Source organism: Falco biarmicus, chromosome 4 (genome assembly GCF_023638135.1).
Source record: "Falco biarmicus isolate bFalBia1 chromosome 4, bFalBia1.pri, whole genome shotgun sequence".
NCBI classification, from domain to species: Eukaryota; Metazoa; Chordata; class Aves; order Falconiformes; family Falconidae; genus Falco; species Falco biarmicus.
Genome location: NC_079291.1, coordinates 34,468,000 through 34,483,502, shown reverse-complemented (window position 1 = coordinate 34,483,502; position 15,503 = coordinate 34,468,000). Strand labels below are relative to the sequence as shown.

At 43.1% G+C, this 15,503-nt stretch overlaps 2 protein-coding genes across 5 annotated transcripts in view; one reads left to right on the top strand and one right to left on the bottom strand.

Annotated features, from left to right (window-relative positions):
• Positions 1 to 2,331: 2,331 nt before the first annotated feature.
• RPA3 (replication protein A3) lies at positions 2,332 to 7,193 on the bottom strand. Of its 3 annotated transcripts, none has more exons than XM_056334322.1 (4): positions 7,017 to 7,174; positions 6,624 to 6,698; positions 3,381 to 3,489; positions 2,332 to 2,891 (listed from the first exon to the last, which is right to left on the bottom strand). In XM_056334322.1, the coding sequence occupies exons 1-4, from the start codon at positions 7,113 to 7,115 to the stop codon at positions 2,809 to 2,811; spliced, it is 366 nt and encodes a 121-aa protein (XP_056190297.1). In that variant the 5' UTR covers positions 7,116 to 7,174; the 3' UTR covers positions 2,332 to 2,808. The 3 variants fall into 3 exon arrangements, with proteins under 3 accessions (XP_056190297.1, XP_056190298.1, XP_056190299.1); XM_056334323.1 differs by lacking the exon at positions 2,332 to 2,891 and adding an exon at positions 3,059 to 3,184 and having other exon boundaries at positions 7,017 to 7,193; XM_056334324.1 differs by lacking the exon at positions 2,332 to 2,891 and adding an exon at positions 3,064 to 3,281 and having other exon boundaries at positions 7,017 to 7,192.
• The window catches only part of UMAD1 (UBAP1-MVB12-associated (UMA) domain containing 1), an 81,447-nt gene continuing 73,109 nt past the window's right edge, over positions 7,166 to 15,503 (top strand). Inside the window, exons 1-2 of one of the 2 annotated variants that reach the window (XM_056334320.1) lie at positions 7,166 to 7,258; positions 14,540 to 14,654. In XM_056334320.1, coding sequence (XP_056190295.1) covers positions 14,573 to 14,654 — 82 coding nt within the window. In that variant the 5' untranslated portion in view covers positions 7,166 to 7,258; positions 14,540 to 14,572. Of the gene's footprint in view, positions 7,322 to 14,539; positions 14,655 to 15,503 lie in introns of both variants that reach the window. The other variant, XM_056334321.1, reaches the window with a different exon arrangement.

The following is a 15,503-nucleotide window of genomic DNA, read 5'->3' as shown; positions in this document are numbered from 1 at the left end:
TGCTCCACTGATACGGGGCTTTGAGCAGGAGTCACTCTTAACCATGGAGTGAATGATTTCCATGTCCACCAGACATGCCAAGGAGAGGTTTGGCTGGAGAAAACGGAGGTACCTGGATTGCAGCATGGCCCTTGTTACACTGACAATCTCTTGGGACTCCAGACAAGGGCTGGTGGGATGCAACTGTACCACTGCCCCCTCAAAGTGCCACTTTCACCCCATGTGCAGGCTCCCTACGTAAGACTCCATCATGTCTGTTTCATTGTTTTTACTTGCAGTTTAGCCTGCAGCACAGCTAAAACAGACTGACAGTTTCAGAATTGTTTCTCAAAACACAGCTCTCCAAAACAGTTATTTCATGACCACCTAGCAGCCCCTGCAACAAGGCAGGCAGCCTTAAGCTGCCTCTTGTTTTTGAGGTACTTAGTAACCAGATTCTGCTAAAGCCTAACCTCTGCTGCAGCCAAGGAAGCCTGGTTTGGGACCTCCTCAGTCCCCTCCACCTTTCTAACAGCCATCTTGCCTCATCTGTGCTTCCCTGAGCCTCAGGCAAAAGCCCCTTCTATACCAGATGTCTTTTTTTCCAGTTATGTTTACTTAGAGCAGGATCCTGCCAACTGTGCCAGGTGTTACAAGAGAAGGCAATGTGACAGCATCCCCGACGCAAATGTTAGGAAGGGTGCTCCAAACACTCCCTTAGCAAGGGTAGGGAAAAAGATGCCGGGTCCCAGAAGTCAGTCACAAGCACAGTGGGAGCAGTAGGCTCTCTGTCCTGACCCAAATGACAGGAACTTCTCCCAGTCAGCCCCAATTCATCATTCACTTCGTTGCCCCCTTTCCCAGGTTGCAGCCCTTCACCACCCTCGGGTCCTCCCAAGGAAGCCACCTACTCCTATTCACAGCTTCCACTACTGGCCCTGCTGCTGGCCCTAGTTTTGGTGATATCCCTCTCTGGTGTTTATGATATAGTTGCCCTGGTGACTCCCCTTCCGTCAGTGACCCATAAAGCCACTATTTTCCATCCTATTATCTATGAGGTCTGACAGTTTCTCATACCTTCATCTTGTTAGTGCAGTCCTAGCTGATGGTTGGCAGACCCCATGGTTATTCCTTTCCCTTGGGTACATGGAACTGCTGGCAGTTCCCTACATGGCTGTCCTGGTAAATGCATATATGACCTGAGCATTACTTTAATAGTGCCTTGCATTGCTGTCTTGTTAGTATAGCCACATAGCCATAGTCAGGGTAGGCCGTTTATTCACCAACAGTAGTCTGTAGAGAAGCAGATGAATGAAAAGCAAATCTTGAAAACTCCTGGTTGTGTACTGCTTGCTAGGCATGTACCCAAGGGAAAGAAAAAAAAATTACAAAAACCATAAAACAGTTGTCTCTGTGTGGGCAGGTAAAGTGCTATAGCCATCTACTTACTATTTTATTATTCCTGAATAGTTCTGGTAACTAACTGTACATCATATTTTACAGGTTATATATACATGCACAAAATACCAAGTTTCTAAAGTAGAATAGTACAAAAGACTTAAATGCTAGGAAAACATGCTTGCAGTTATTAAGAATGATCTTTTGATTCCACTGAGGACTAAAATACAGGGTGATAGCAGTACAGGAGGGAGCATGGCACCATGCCACATGGACCTCTCAGCCATTGGCTACTTCATAAGCCCTCCTTCTTCCCAGTAACAGTAACTTGGTCAATCGCCCAAGTAGAGGGGAAAATAACAGATCAACTGTTAACTTGATCATTCACCCAGTTTGTAGTAACTTTACTAAATCTTTAAAACATTAATTCCTTGACTAACAATGGAGATGTCTGTAAATAAACACAAAGCTAGCAATCTCAAGGCGCTAAATCTAGCTATTAAACCTGAAACCTACTTGTATGAAAGGTTACTAAACATGGCTAAGGTTTTATTTAATAAATAAAACATTTCCAAGTATTTTAATTCAGAGAATATTTCCAAAGCTAGATTTTACTTTGTGTTACCCAAGAAATATAAGAATTCTGCTATGTACTGTAAGTAGCCTGGATAGTAACAAAACTGGGAACTGTGTATAAGTTCACACAGTTAAAGTCATGGTGAGAAGTAAGCTCAATCCCGGTACTTCTGCTTAGGCTCCCATCAAAAATGAAGGCAGTGATGGAAGTCAACCATGTTTGAAATCCCCAAGCCTAACTGGACATCTGCCAAACATTTAACATCAGTGCAAAAGGCAATTACCTTGTACTCCACTTTGTTAAAATCATCTGTGTCGGGTCAAATAGAAAGGAGTCACCATCTGTCCCTGAAAATAGCACTCTTAATACACAAATAGTTAAATGTAGTCAGATCTTTTTTATTGGGGAAGAGACCATTGTCAAGATGCAAAATACAATACACACACACCCCTTCAGTAAGTTTGTATCAAAGGAAATACAATAAAAAAATCTTTACATTAAAACCCCACCAAGTATCTTCAGTGTGAGTTTCCTATAAAGTGTCCTAGAACCTCTAGCAACAACAAAAAGATGCCTACAAAACTTCAGTTTCTATCAAATCCAATCCTGCAAGAGAACACTCCTCATGGATGCAAAATGGTTAAACATATACAGACACCGAGAGCCACAGAAGTGTTCTCCTTCTTGCTAAGTACATTTTCAAAGAAAACATTCTTCACTGGCAATACATGGCACATGTAACAGCATCTTTTCAGTAATTTGTTGTAAATAAATGCAACTGTTATCATGCTGCCAGGCAAGAAAGCTACAGTACTGTTGCACTCTCTGAGGCCCTAAATATATGTTAAGAAAAATCAAGTGTTCTTCCCAGTACCAAATGGGAAGTATTCAGGGAATTCATGGATAATTTTTAGTGCTTCATTGTAGAGTTCCATATCTGAAAGAGGGCAAAGATAATGGTTAATGACGCATACACTAAACTCCCCACAAGCAAATGACACCACTGAAGCACTGCTTATTTTAAAGCAGTACAGCTGAGTGTTTCCAGTCTCCCTCATCTTCCTCCAGAAAGCAAGCAAAGAGGTTGTTGCTGCCTTATGAAAAGATGGGGATTACTTTGAGCTGTACAATCACACAAGGTCCAGTGAGGGCAAGAACCATGCAGCCAGGAGAGGAAGTACAATCAGACCGTGGCAATTATCTAGACTGGCTCCAGCTTCAAGTCAGTTCCTACAGTTTGAAAGTAAAACGGTGTATTTTGTACAGAATTTTCCCCCTGACGCTCTCCTCTACTTTCTACTCCACATTCAGCAGCCTGAAGAAAGACCTTGTCCACAAGAAAATATAATTAAGCTCCCCCTTCTTACTTACTGAAGAAGAGTTCAGAACTCAAAATGAATTTGTTGTAAGATACATTCTTACTTACCAAACGGACTTTTGTCTTCTCTGAACTGGACATAGGATGCACACATGATGGTTGCCTGATTTGTTACTCTTCCCACTACTTCAATAACTCCCGAGATCTCTTCGTCTAGCTGGAAAACATACCAAATATGCAATTGTTATCACTAAATTAGCTGCTGTCTCTACTGCACAGCACCTAAGCTAAGAACTCTCCACAAGTATTTTAACTGTGTCATTTAATCTAGGACACAGAACAGAGGATTTTAATGCACTGCATTCAAACTTGAGTAAATTGCAGAACCCCCTAAGAGCAAAGGGGGGTATCACACATGCCGTAAAGCAGTTCCAGTATTCCAGATTCAGGAGGTATAACTGGAAATTATTTCTTAAGTAATCTGTCAGTAAGTGTTACTGTCAATGTCTTTGTATTCTGAACAAGCCTCTGACCAAGTAAGGAAGAGAGCTAAAAATTTTATCTTACTCCAAAACCATACAGCATGAACATATTCTCTTTCTTTTTTGAGGATACTAATTTTAAAGAGTGTGGTACTATTTCAGTAATGTTTTTCCAGTATCTAAATCTTAGTTTAAACTTTCTAGTAAGTCTCCTGGAACACAGCAATAGAATCCCTCCCCTCCCCTCTGAATAATTTTGGGTTCTCTGTTGAATGGAAGAACTACACACGCACACAAACAAAAGAACCTATTAAAGGGGAAAAAAAAAAAAAAAAAGTAGAAAGCATTTTAATTAGCAAATCTAGGTTCCTCCACTGACATTAGGCAAACCAAAGAAATCACATGAACCTGGCATGTTTTTTCTGCACACGCTAGTTTCTCCTACAGCAGTGGAACACAGACTGTGAAGTGCCCAACATTGCAGCTATGCGTTTATGAAATTCAACCATATGTTCTGTTATGGAAAGTTGTGGAATCATTGGTCAGATGCTGACATCTTAAGTTTTAACAATCCAAGGCAGGAAATCTTTTCATGAACTCAAGAAAGCATTAAGAGACAGGCAGAACTTGTAATAAAGACATTTTCTTGCAGTCTGAAGATTAAGTCAGCAAGCTTCACATTTGTAAGGCAAAACGCTGCCAGATCAAACTGCATTTTTCATCACTAGGGAGAGGCTCCTGTCTGGAAAGTCAGAAAGTACCATGCACAATTACTTCATGTGGAAATGGCAAGATTTCTCAGCGTTTAAGAACTTATTCAGCCAAAATGCTAAAAAGACTACTGTGGTAGTTTGACCCTGGCTGAATGCCAGGTGCCCACCAAAGCTGCTCTGTCACTGCCCCCTCAGCCAGACAGGGGAGAGAAAATACAACAAATGGCTCGTGGGTCAAGATAAGGACAGTGAGATCACTCAGCAATGACTGTCACGGGCAAAACAGACTTGACTCAGGGAAATTAATTTATTACCGATAAAATGAGAGAAAACACCTTCCCCTCACCCCTCCCTTCTTCCCAGACTTCACTTAAGGCCTCAATTTCTCTGCCTCCTCCCCCTGAACAGCACAAGGGAATGGGGGTTATGATCAGTTCATCACATGTTCCTGCCACTCCTTCCTCCTCACACTCTTGCCCTGCTCCACCACAGGGCTCCTCTCACAGGAGACAGCTTTCCACAAACTTCTCCAACATGAGTCCTTCCATGGGCTGTAGCTCTTCACAAACTGCTCCAGCATGGGTCCCTTCCACAGGGCGCAGTTCTTCAGGAATAGATTGCTCCAGCATGGGTCCCTTGTGGGGTCACAAATCCTGCCAGCAAACCTGCTCCAGTGTGGGCTTCCCATGAGCCACAGCCTCCTTTGGGCATCCACCTGCTCCAGTGTGGGGTCCTCCCTGGGCTGCAGCTGGAGATTTGCTCCACCATGGACCTCCCTGGGCTGCAGGGGCACGGCCTGCCTCACCGTGGGCTTCACCAGGGGCTGCAGGGGAATCTCTGTGGCACCTCCTCCCCCACCTTCTGCTCTGGCCTTCACATCTGCAGAGCTGTTGCTCTCACATAGTCTCACTCCTCTCTTCCGCTGGTGCAAATTTCCCCCTCCCCTTCTTAAATGTATTAACCCAGAGGTGTAACCACTGTTGCTGATTAGCTCAGCCTTGACCAGTGGTGGGTCTGTCTTGGAGCTGGCTGGCATCGGGTCCACTGGACATGGGGGAAGCTTCTGGCATCTTCTCACAGAAGCCACCACTGTATCCTCCCCACTATCACAACCTTGCCATGCTAACCCACTACAACTATACATATGTTCAGTTAAACTAGCACGTTCACCATCACAACAAGAATAATCCTTTACAACATTTGCTAGAGGGGAAAAAAATAGTTCAAGACAAAAGAGAATGCCAGTGTTAATTCTTTTAGTGGTACATGATGACAAAAGAAGTAATATTTTTGTGTAGTAGTTGTAAGTACCTCATACACATTGCATTCATTGCTTGATTTTTTATTTTTTTAAGGAAGAATGCTTCAAGCTAACTGTGAAGTTTACTGGAATGCTACAAGTGTTCTAAGAGGACACAGAAATGTCAACTCAAAAAACTTGACAATTCTATATTCTTGTGGGTTTTGGATTACCTTCACAGAATATTGTTAGGTATATAAAGGCAGTAATAAAAAGGGAGGAAAAGGTGAAATTAAAATAAAGCTAATACATGTAGCATAATATATTACACTGTAAACAACAAATAGAGTAAGACAAAGTAGCCAGACAGGGATGTATCTGGCAAGGAACGAGTTCCCTCTCTTAGCACCGGGTAAAAACTGATGTAGACCAAGTCAGTTCATGAATATGAAGACTGCAAGTTAGCTGGAAGATGGAAGATGCAGAGACAATAAAACGGGTGGAAAAGGGAGAAATCAGAGTTGTTTTTTTACTTCAGGACTAAAAATTCAGTACATGTGAGGCAGGGGTCCTCAAACTACGGCCCGTGGGCTGGATATGGGTCCTCAATCTGGCCCCAGGTATTTACAGACCCCCCCCGCCGGGGGCTGGGGGGGGAAACCAAGCAGCCGCAGATGACTGCCTGCCACTGCATCCGCGCGCCGGCCCCCTGGTTAAAAAGTGTGAGGACCCCTGGTGTAAGGGATGCACAGGTTTCAGATGGGACAAAACCTCAGGAAAAGACACAGATGTGCTTTTTTCCGGACTAAAAACGCAATACGTGCAAGGCACTCACAGGTTTCCGACGGCACAAAACCTCTGGTATTCACAAGAGACGAGACAACATCAAGTATTTCCAAAGTATTCCTTAACTTACAGGCTCGCTCAACTCCACAGTTGCATGTTTTCCTTTTCCATCCGAAAGCACGAAAAGCTTCCCAGTAGGATGAATCTACAAAAGACGTTAAGCCCGTGAGCTCAGAAGGCAAGCGTTACAGGTTTAGCCGCCTCAACCACAACTGCGCAACGGGCCTTTCTTCCAAAGATCCGCTACAGCCGCTTCCCAACCCGCCCCCGGGCCTAACTGGAGCCGCCGGCTTCCCTCCGGCCAAGCCGCCACAGGCCGCACCTGGCAAGGCCCCAGCCCCACAGGGCTCCCACACTGGGCTCCAGCCCAAAGCTTCACCCCGGGGCAAGGCCCCGCTACCCGCCCTGAGACCCCGCGGCGCCACCCAAAAGGCAGCGACCGACCGCCGAGCAGCTCACGGACCTTCTCGACGCGGCCCACGAAGCAGACGGGCTTCCCGATGTGCTGCGCCAGGTGACTGGTGGCTATGCGCGGCCGCGGCACCTCATGGATGTCCTCCATGGCGGCACGGTTTCCCGCCCTTTGCGGAAGAGGAGGGGGGAGGTGGGGGTGGGGAGCACCGTTACCTCAGGCAACGGGGAGTGCGGAGGGCGCCGGGGCGGGACTTCCCCGTCGCCTGACGCGACCCGGAAGCGGAGGCGGAGGTCGGTGAGCAGTGACGGTGGTGGTGGCGGCGGCGGGCGGCCGGGTCGGTGGGTGACGCCGGGGTGGGTGTCGCTGCTGCCGCGGCGGGGAGGCCGGCGGGGGGGCCCCGGCCTCCCCGCCGGCCTCCCCGCCGCGGCCCTTCTCCTTCCAGCCCTATGCTATCATTTAATCCTTTTCTCCTAAATCATCCTGCACTGTTCTCCCCTAACGCCTGTCTTCCCTCTTCCTTTACATACTGCCTCCCCTCAGGTTACCGCTGCCCCAGCCAGGCATCCCCCATCACCTGTCTGTTAACCCGTTTTTACTGCCCGTAGTTGATACTCGAAACGTTGCTGCCATACCCACGTATTTCCATAGGTACAGTTATAAACCGGGGGAGGAGCGGCTGGAGATCAGCCCTGCGGAGAGGAATCTGGGGGTGCTGGTTGACAGCGGGGTCAATGTCAGCCAAGGGGGCAGCCTGCATCCTGGGGGGCGTCAAACACAGTGCAACCAGCCGGTCAAAAGAGGTGACTTGTCCTGCTGTGCTCAGTGTTGGTGCGGCCTCACCTGAGTGCTGCGGGCAGTTCTGGGGCCCACCACTGAAGAAGGATGTTAAGGTACTCGAATGTGTCCAGAGGAGGGCAACAAAGCTGGTGAAATGGCTGGAAGGAGCAGCTAAGGGCTTTGGGTTTGTCTGGTTTGGAGGAGGCTGAGGGGTGACCTCATCACCCTCTACACCTTCCTGAGGAGGGGAAGGGGAGAGGGGGTGCTGATCCCTTCTCCCTGGTACCCACTGACAGGACATGTGGGAATGGTTCTGAGCTGCACCAGGGGAGCTTCATACTTGACTGGCTGGACGTTAGGGAATGGTCCTGAGCTGCACCAGGGGAGGTTCATACTTGACTGGCTGGACGTTAGGAAGCATTTCTTTACTGAGAGGGTGATCAAACACTGGAACAGGCTTCCTAGAGACATGGTTGGTGCCCTGCGCCTCTCTGTATTTAAGAGGCATTTGGACAAAGCCCTTAATAACGTGCTTTAGCTTTTGGTCAGCCCTGAAGTGGTCAGGCAGTTGGACTAGATGATTGTTGTAGGTCCCTTCCTACCAAACTGTTCTGTTCTATTAATTTTCATTTCACCAATGAAGAGCTTATGGTCGATTGCCAGGGTTAAAGCGACTGATTGACATCAGACAGAGCTATCACCTGGACATAGCACTCTCACCACATGTTTTGCCTTTTTCCATGTGTTTTCCCCAAGTGTCCCTTCCATGGAGAGGTTCCTCCCAGTTGCCCTTGTGTCAAAGGCAGCTAATGGTGTCCTGGGCTGCATTCAACATAGCGTTGCCAGCAGATTGAGGGAAGTGATCCTTCCCCACTACTCAGCGCTGGTGAGGCCACGTCTGGAGTGCTGGGTCTAAGTTGTGGGTACGAAAGGGATGTGGAGAGAGTCCAGTGAAGAGCCTCAACCACGATGAAGAAACTGGAACATCTTACATATGAGGAAAAGCTGAGAGAGCTGGGACTGTTTGGCCTAGAGAAGAGAAGGCTCAGACAGCTGTTACTAATTCATATAAATACCTGAGAGGAAGGTGCAAAAAGGATGGGGCTAGGCTCTTCAGTGGAGCCCAGTGACAGGACCAGAGGCAGTGGGCACAAACTAAAACACAGGAGGTTCCCTTTGAACATCAGGGAATGCTTTTTTCGCTGTGAGAGTGACTAAGCACTGGCACAGGTTTCCCAGAGAGGCTGTGAAGACTCCATCCTTGGAGACAGTCAAAAGCTGCCTGGATGTGGTCCTGGGCAACCAGCTCTAGGTGGCCCTGCTTAAGCAGGGGGTTGGACAAGATGACCTCCAGAGGTCATTTCCAACCTCAGCCGTTCTGTGGTTCTATTTTCTTTTTGTTTCCAGGACTGACGTATCGGGAAATATTTGAGAAAATCTAACTGCTGCAGCTTAAAAGGGTGATGCCAACACCACCTATGTGCTGGCTTCTCTTCTAAACAGCAGTGGGTTAGTTCAGCTTGCTAAGCAACAAAGAGTGTTTTTTGATAGTTGGCTGGGTTACTGTTGTGACGGCTTGGCATCCTGAACCAGCGTGCCAAGGAAGCAAGCTACCGACATGAGGCCAGGCAGGGGAGTGCGGTGCGGCTATATCTTCGATAGGATGTAGCTGGTTGTCATCTCCTCAGTGTCACTATGCCTCACCGTTTCAGTAGTTTATTTGCAGGATAATATCATTATCATCTTAGTGTATCTTCAGAGATTCTAAAGGAAAGATCTCAAATGTAACAGTTGGAGCAAGGTGCAGGGGGCTGCAGCAAAGTGGCTCTTCTAGGGCTATTTGCCACATTTCAAGGGTCAGCTGCTAGAAAAACAAGTTGTAGAAGTTCTTACAAATATGTGTCTGTATTGTGCTTAGCAGCTTTTGAAGGATTACAGTTACAAAAGAACTGTTTGCAGGGAAAGAATTAGGTTTCAACCTATTGGATATTGTATCTAAAAAACACCTAGCTTTCTGTTTAGCGTGTTTTATCTTCTTCAGGGTTTTGACTATTACTTCACTCCTATACTTCCTACTTTCACCTGTACTTTCATTGCCCAACTTGATTGTGGTTGATTTTTTTCATGATTCAGCATCTTTGAGTGGTTTTGTGCTATGGTAATTTGGGTTGCATAGTTCTTGGTATTTCTGCTTCCTTTAAATTTTTTGGAAATTTTAAAATTCAATATTCACAATTTATGTAAACAAAGAAGTCTTTGTTAGTGTTTTGTTATATATCCCTTTTTTTGTATTCCTGTTTCTCTTGATACTTACTTTCTTCTGTTTTCAAGAAGCACAGACTTGGGAATATGACTAATATTAACGCCAGATAAAAGAAATTACATGGGTTTTTTTTCTTCTTCACATAGTAACTTACATTAGGCCAAAAGCTTTTGAATTGTTCTTTTTGTATCACCGAGAAATCTTTTTGACATGCATGTTCTTGACTCTTAAATTGGTTGGGTTTGTGTCATAAGCAGGGCTGTACAAGGCTGTAACCATCTTGCTCTTTTTCTGATTACTACTTGATTGGTGAATCACAGCGGATGCTAATACGGATAAGAAAATTCCTCTGATGCTCTGTTCTCTCCTTCCATAGGTGATATATCTTAAACTGCTAGATATGAAATTGTTCTCATGCTTTCTTTAATGTTAGTTTTGTATCTCGTTCTGACCTCATTTGATCATTTATGTGATTACTGGCAGTGCCACTGCAATTCTACTTTGCTGTGTTCCTGGGCATCCTCTCTTTATCTTAGTCTGCATCTTTGGTGTTTTTAATATTAAGTTACATTTCTTCTCCTGTCACTTGTGAACATGCAGGAAAAAGCTGAAAAGTAATGCTAAATATGCTAGGATCTTCATTGAATAGAAAATTTTTATTGGATTTAATGTATTGGTTTGGCTCAAAGGTCACCCATACTTCTTGTCAAAGGAGACTGACAAAATGCAGGAGGAATAAATTAACCCCTTTGTGCAGCTCTGTAACTCATCTTTGTCCAGTCCCATGTATGTTCTTAGAGCCTCACAGAAAGATAAAATATTGTTTGCAGCCTCACAGAATTGTTGTAGTTCACAGTTTATTACTTGCTGATGACTGAAGCGGTGCCAAAAGCATTATTCTTAACTATCAGCGATTGAGATTGGAAAAAGAAAAAATTGTGTTCACTTTTTGGCGAGGGGGGAAACATGAGGAGAAGGGAATTGCATATTCCTACCAAGGGAGATTTTTATCTTTAGGCAGTGAATTCAATTTCAGGTCTCCTATAGAAATAAAATTAATCCCATCTGGAAGGGAAAAGTGCTGTGCTATATAGGAGAAATTACTGCAGGAACATGGTGCTATCTCTGAATGGCGGGTATTTTTCATGTGATTTTATGCTGACAGCTTTAAAAAAAAACAACGACCACAACTAAGTGCTTTTTTCTCTAGTGTCTGTGACCATGCATCCAGGTCCACAAACTTCAAATTTAATTTTTACTCTGAAATTAAACTTGTGCTGAAACTGGTTTTTCTCAGCTTTCCTTAACTGAAACCTCATCTTATCTACAAGTAGTAAAACTCCAGCCTGATTCTGCAAGTACTTAAACTGTGTTCTTATCTTCATGAGCACAAGTGTTTCCATTCAGCCTTGTGTTTCTTTGTTGGACAGGGGCTTTGTTCTGTTTTTAACATGTATTTCAAGAAATTTAGTGGCTGCATTTCCCCTTGCTGGAGAGATTTATGTTTACTTTTGAAGTCCCACAGTTGATAAAATTCTTAAGAGAGCAAATATCACTAATGTCCCAGCGTTGCCTGTCTACAGCTTTTGCTTTACCTATGCCATAATGTATACAGCTGTACTGTATGTTTCCATGCCCTGCTTCTATTTTGTTAATCACTCTGTTACTTAGTTTAAACTTAATACTGTGTTCAACAATGGTACTGAAATACCGTAAGTACTAGTTGGTGAGCTTCTTCCTCTGCATCGGTTATGCAGGCCTGAAATCTACAAGCACAGGTTTTGTTTTTAAGTGGTGAGAAGGAAACAGCCTCACTAAGCACATTAGTCTTTTTATTGTGGGGACACTTTACCATCTCCCCAGCATTCACAATCACAAAATATAATATATGCTGTTTTCTTAAGTGGTTGTAAAAGCCTAAGAGCTTGAGACCTGAGCTTAGGGGATACTTTTGTTAGCTTTGTTTTTCTGCTTCAAGCAAAAGGATGTGTGGCGTTCCTTTTTGTTTTGTTTTCTGTTTGAGAAATACTGCTGACAGTAGAATTAAGTTAAAGCTACTTCAGAAACTGAAAACTACAAACTAAAGATCAACCCTCATATATGTAGATAAGGTGAATTTTGTGGGTTTTAGAAAAAAATGGGATACTCAGGTTGCCTTCTGTCAATGAAAGGAAAAAAAATCTAGTATGTGACGGTGCTTGTAACATTAATTTGGCTAAATCAAGTTGTACTGATTGTTAATTTACTCTGAATTGAAATGCCTGTTGTCCTTTAGGTAGAGATGTTTAGGTATGTTAAATATGCAGGATTTAAAAGGTGACAAATGTGTGGTTTCCTATACAACTCTTGTATGCCATGTATATACTGACTAAGATGCTTTTCTTTGTGCAAGAAAGAAGGGAAGGGGAACACTGTGATAGAGCTGAAAACTGCACAATAATGCAGATCTCAAAGAGAAAAAAATGTGATTGGAGCAACTGCAGCTCTGGCACCTGAAGTGGCTGTCTGGAATCTGAGCCTTACCAAAGCTATCTGTAAGATTTTATACATCAAGTTGATTTTGCTTCTTCGTGCACACTTAGGATGAAGGTAAAACGGCATTTTAAACTGTTCCACAACTGCCTTTCTCCTTCATACATCATTGGAGCAGAAACCTGACTCTTGAGCATTACAGCACAGGTTTTTACCACTTGAGCTATGGGACTGACAACCCTAATTGGTAGCAGGAGAAGAGTTATTCCCTGAGGGCTGAAAAAGGAATATGCTGCTGGCGCCATGTGTTGAGCCTGGGTGTGGGGGAAGGTAAGGAATAAATGAGATAATTAGGAGTTTCTACTGTGTAATCTCCATGGAACTGGAAATGTCAGTATTTATGTGGTAAGGTAGGAAAACAAGCAAAAAATAATGAAGTGCAGATAAATAACTTTTTTTTTTTTAATTACTGCATACTCGGGATTGGATGGTTTGTTCTGTTCTTGTGTACATCAGTGTAGTTTATTTGCTTGCTAGAAATTGTACTGCGTCAGTATAAGCAAGCAGCAGCTGGCCAGCCTGTGGGATAGTCAATCTTTAAATCTCAGGTGTGAGACCAGTTTGAATTGTTGCTGCTTTTGCCGTGTTCTATTTATATACTGTTCCTTAAAGCCAGTGCTTAGGCTTCATACAAGGCTCTGTGATCTACAGTGTGGAAGTGTTGCTGTCACTTGTAACAGCAGCATGAGGCAGTTTGTATCGGTGGCTGGAGGCAAGCACACCTTCGAGGGGTGACTGCTGCTGCGGTGCCTTTTTCCTTTTCTCACTGTCCCAGCACTACAGACAGAGCTGCGGTTGCAGGAGTGGTCGGGGGAGATTCAGTTGCTGCATTCAGTCGTGCCAGTTAGGTAGTAAATAGTAAGTAGGTGGTGGTACACCAGTAGTCCTCTCAATAAGCTGAACCTGTGAACATGTGCTTTGTATAGTTCTGTTGGTTGTTCTTCACAAGAGTGATGCTTCCTTATAGAGCTTTTTTTACAACTTTTTTTGGAAGAAGAGAAACTATCTTCAGTCTGCATCTTAAAAGTTCAGAATAATGAGACAATTGGCTTATAAGAATGTTTCACGCTGTAGCTGTTTCGTGGTGGTTCACAGGACTTAATTTTGTGAAAGCTGGCCCAACTACCTATTTTCTGGCAAATGCTTATGGGGTTTTTAATATGAATTTGTCCTTTTAAAGCTATTCAGAATTGCTTCTATGTAATCTTCCAGTCCTGAGAGAGAAGAGATACTGAACATAGTCTTTTGCAGTTAACGTTTTTATCCCACTGGTTTCCTTGTTTTGTTCTAGCTGTTGTGAACTCAAGAGTTCTTAGCTGCTTTGAAAGATTCTTTTAACGAATTATTGTTACAAAAAATTTGCTATATAAAATTTTGTTCCAGTTTCTTTTAAGGGAATCAGGGGTAATTTAATCAGATCCACTCAAGTGTTAAGCTGACTCTAAGATTGTACACTGGAAAAATGAAAGTAGATACTATGCTAATGTTGTAGGGGTAGCTGGGTCGGTCTTTTTAATTGATGCACAGACACTTAAGCCTGAAAATCTCTAGTGCAATTTGTTTTATTCAAGTATTCCTGCATTATAAAGCTTCATTTTATATAGGATCATATTTGGGGCTTCAAAGTTTAGATCCTTTAGAACCAAATATGATGAGAAAGTTTGTGTAACAACAATTCAAAGTAGCAGAAAAATATGGAAACATGCTGGGTAAATGCTGAAGGGAGTTTCGTTCTTCTGCATTCCTTTTTATTTTTTTAATGGTTCCACTCCATTCATAACTTTATAGAAAAGCCTTTTATATGTCACTCTCTTTTTGCCTGTTGAAGTCAATTGCTACATCAACAAGGTAATCTGTCTGACATACAAATGCCTGATATTTCAAATGTGGTAATAAAGATTAAGCTGTGATATCATGTATGTGGCCTTTGGCATGGTGTGAACTTCTCCTGGTAAATTCTGTTATCTCATATTTATTTAACGTTCTGTCTTCATTTTAGATAACAACTTAGAAGAAAAAAACCAAAGAGGCTATGTTCAGCTTCTTCCGAAAAAGTCAAGATTCAAAGAAGGTTACAGTGCCAGAAAGAGAAGCAGATGGATTTGTTATTGTGGGTAAGTGGTGCTTCTGTATAAGGCGATTCTTATCATCTTTGCAATGTAAAAATTTAGTTAAGATGCTTAGACCGAATGAAATGTTAAAAGAAGCCATGATAAAAATTGTTCAGGATTCTTACTTTTCTTGAAGGAGTTCATATTCCTAGCCTCATAATTTGGACTAAATAGCTGAAATTTTATTTACGTAAGTATTAAGTCTTATTCAAGAGCATTGAAAATGTAGTTTCTTGTTTTACTGTCATATTCTGAGCAAGGAGAAGTTACATCTTTACAAAAAAAAGAAAGCTCAGTGTTGAGGCTTTTAGCTTTATGATTAGCATTGTGGGAAGAGAGCATCTTACTGCAGTTGTCAGAGGACTGGTTTTTTTTCTCAGATTCCTTCCTTTTAGTGTTACCCCCAAATGTTGGGGGTTTTTTTTGTGTTAGAAGCCAAGAAGCATCTGTGTATTTCTAGTCACACGACAAACGTAGATGTTCTGTCTCAGAATCTGACCTCTTAGTTTGATGAAAATTAAGCAATTTAGGGTTTTCAAAGTATTTTGAAAGATATTTCAAAGATTCAAAAACTAATCTGAGGTGTACTCACCTGTGAACTGGCTGAGTTTGCAGCATTGATCAAGATCTGACAGTCTTGTAGGATGGCTCACACATGCAGAAGATGAAGAATTTATTGCTGTCATGCTGTAACTGATCCTTTTCTTTTTCCTCTTTTGAAAATTTGTGTTTTCCTCCTTGTAAATCTGTCATCATCAATATTCAGCTTCTGCTGCTCTGATTTATTGACTTGTTCTTATCAGGAATCTTACAGTGTTTCTCTCTTTAAGTGTTACTTCTTCCGCGCATTTT

Excerpts from the sequence above, each read along its gene's own strand:
- RPA3 (XM_056334322.1), bottom strand. The coding sequence starts at position 7,115 with ATGGAGGACATCCATGAGGTGCCGCGGCCGCGCATAGCCACCAGTCAC. Across the intron at positions 3,490-6,623 it reads CTGTGGAGTTGAGCGAGCCT|CTAGACGAAGAGATCTCGGG; the intron begins GTAAGTTAAGGA and ends TATGTTTTCCAG. Across the intron at positions 2,892-3,380 it reads AGAAGACAAAAGTCCGTTTG|ATATGGAACTCTACAATGAA; the intron begins GTAAGTAAGAAT and ends GCCCTCTTTCAG.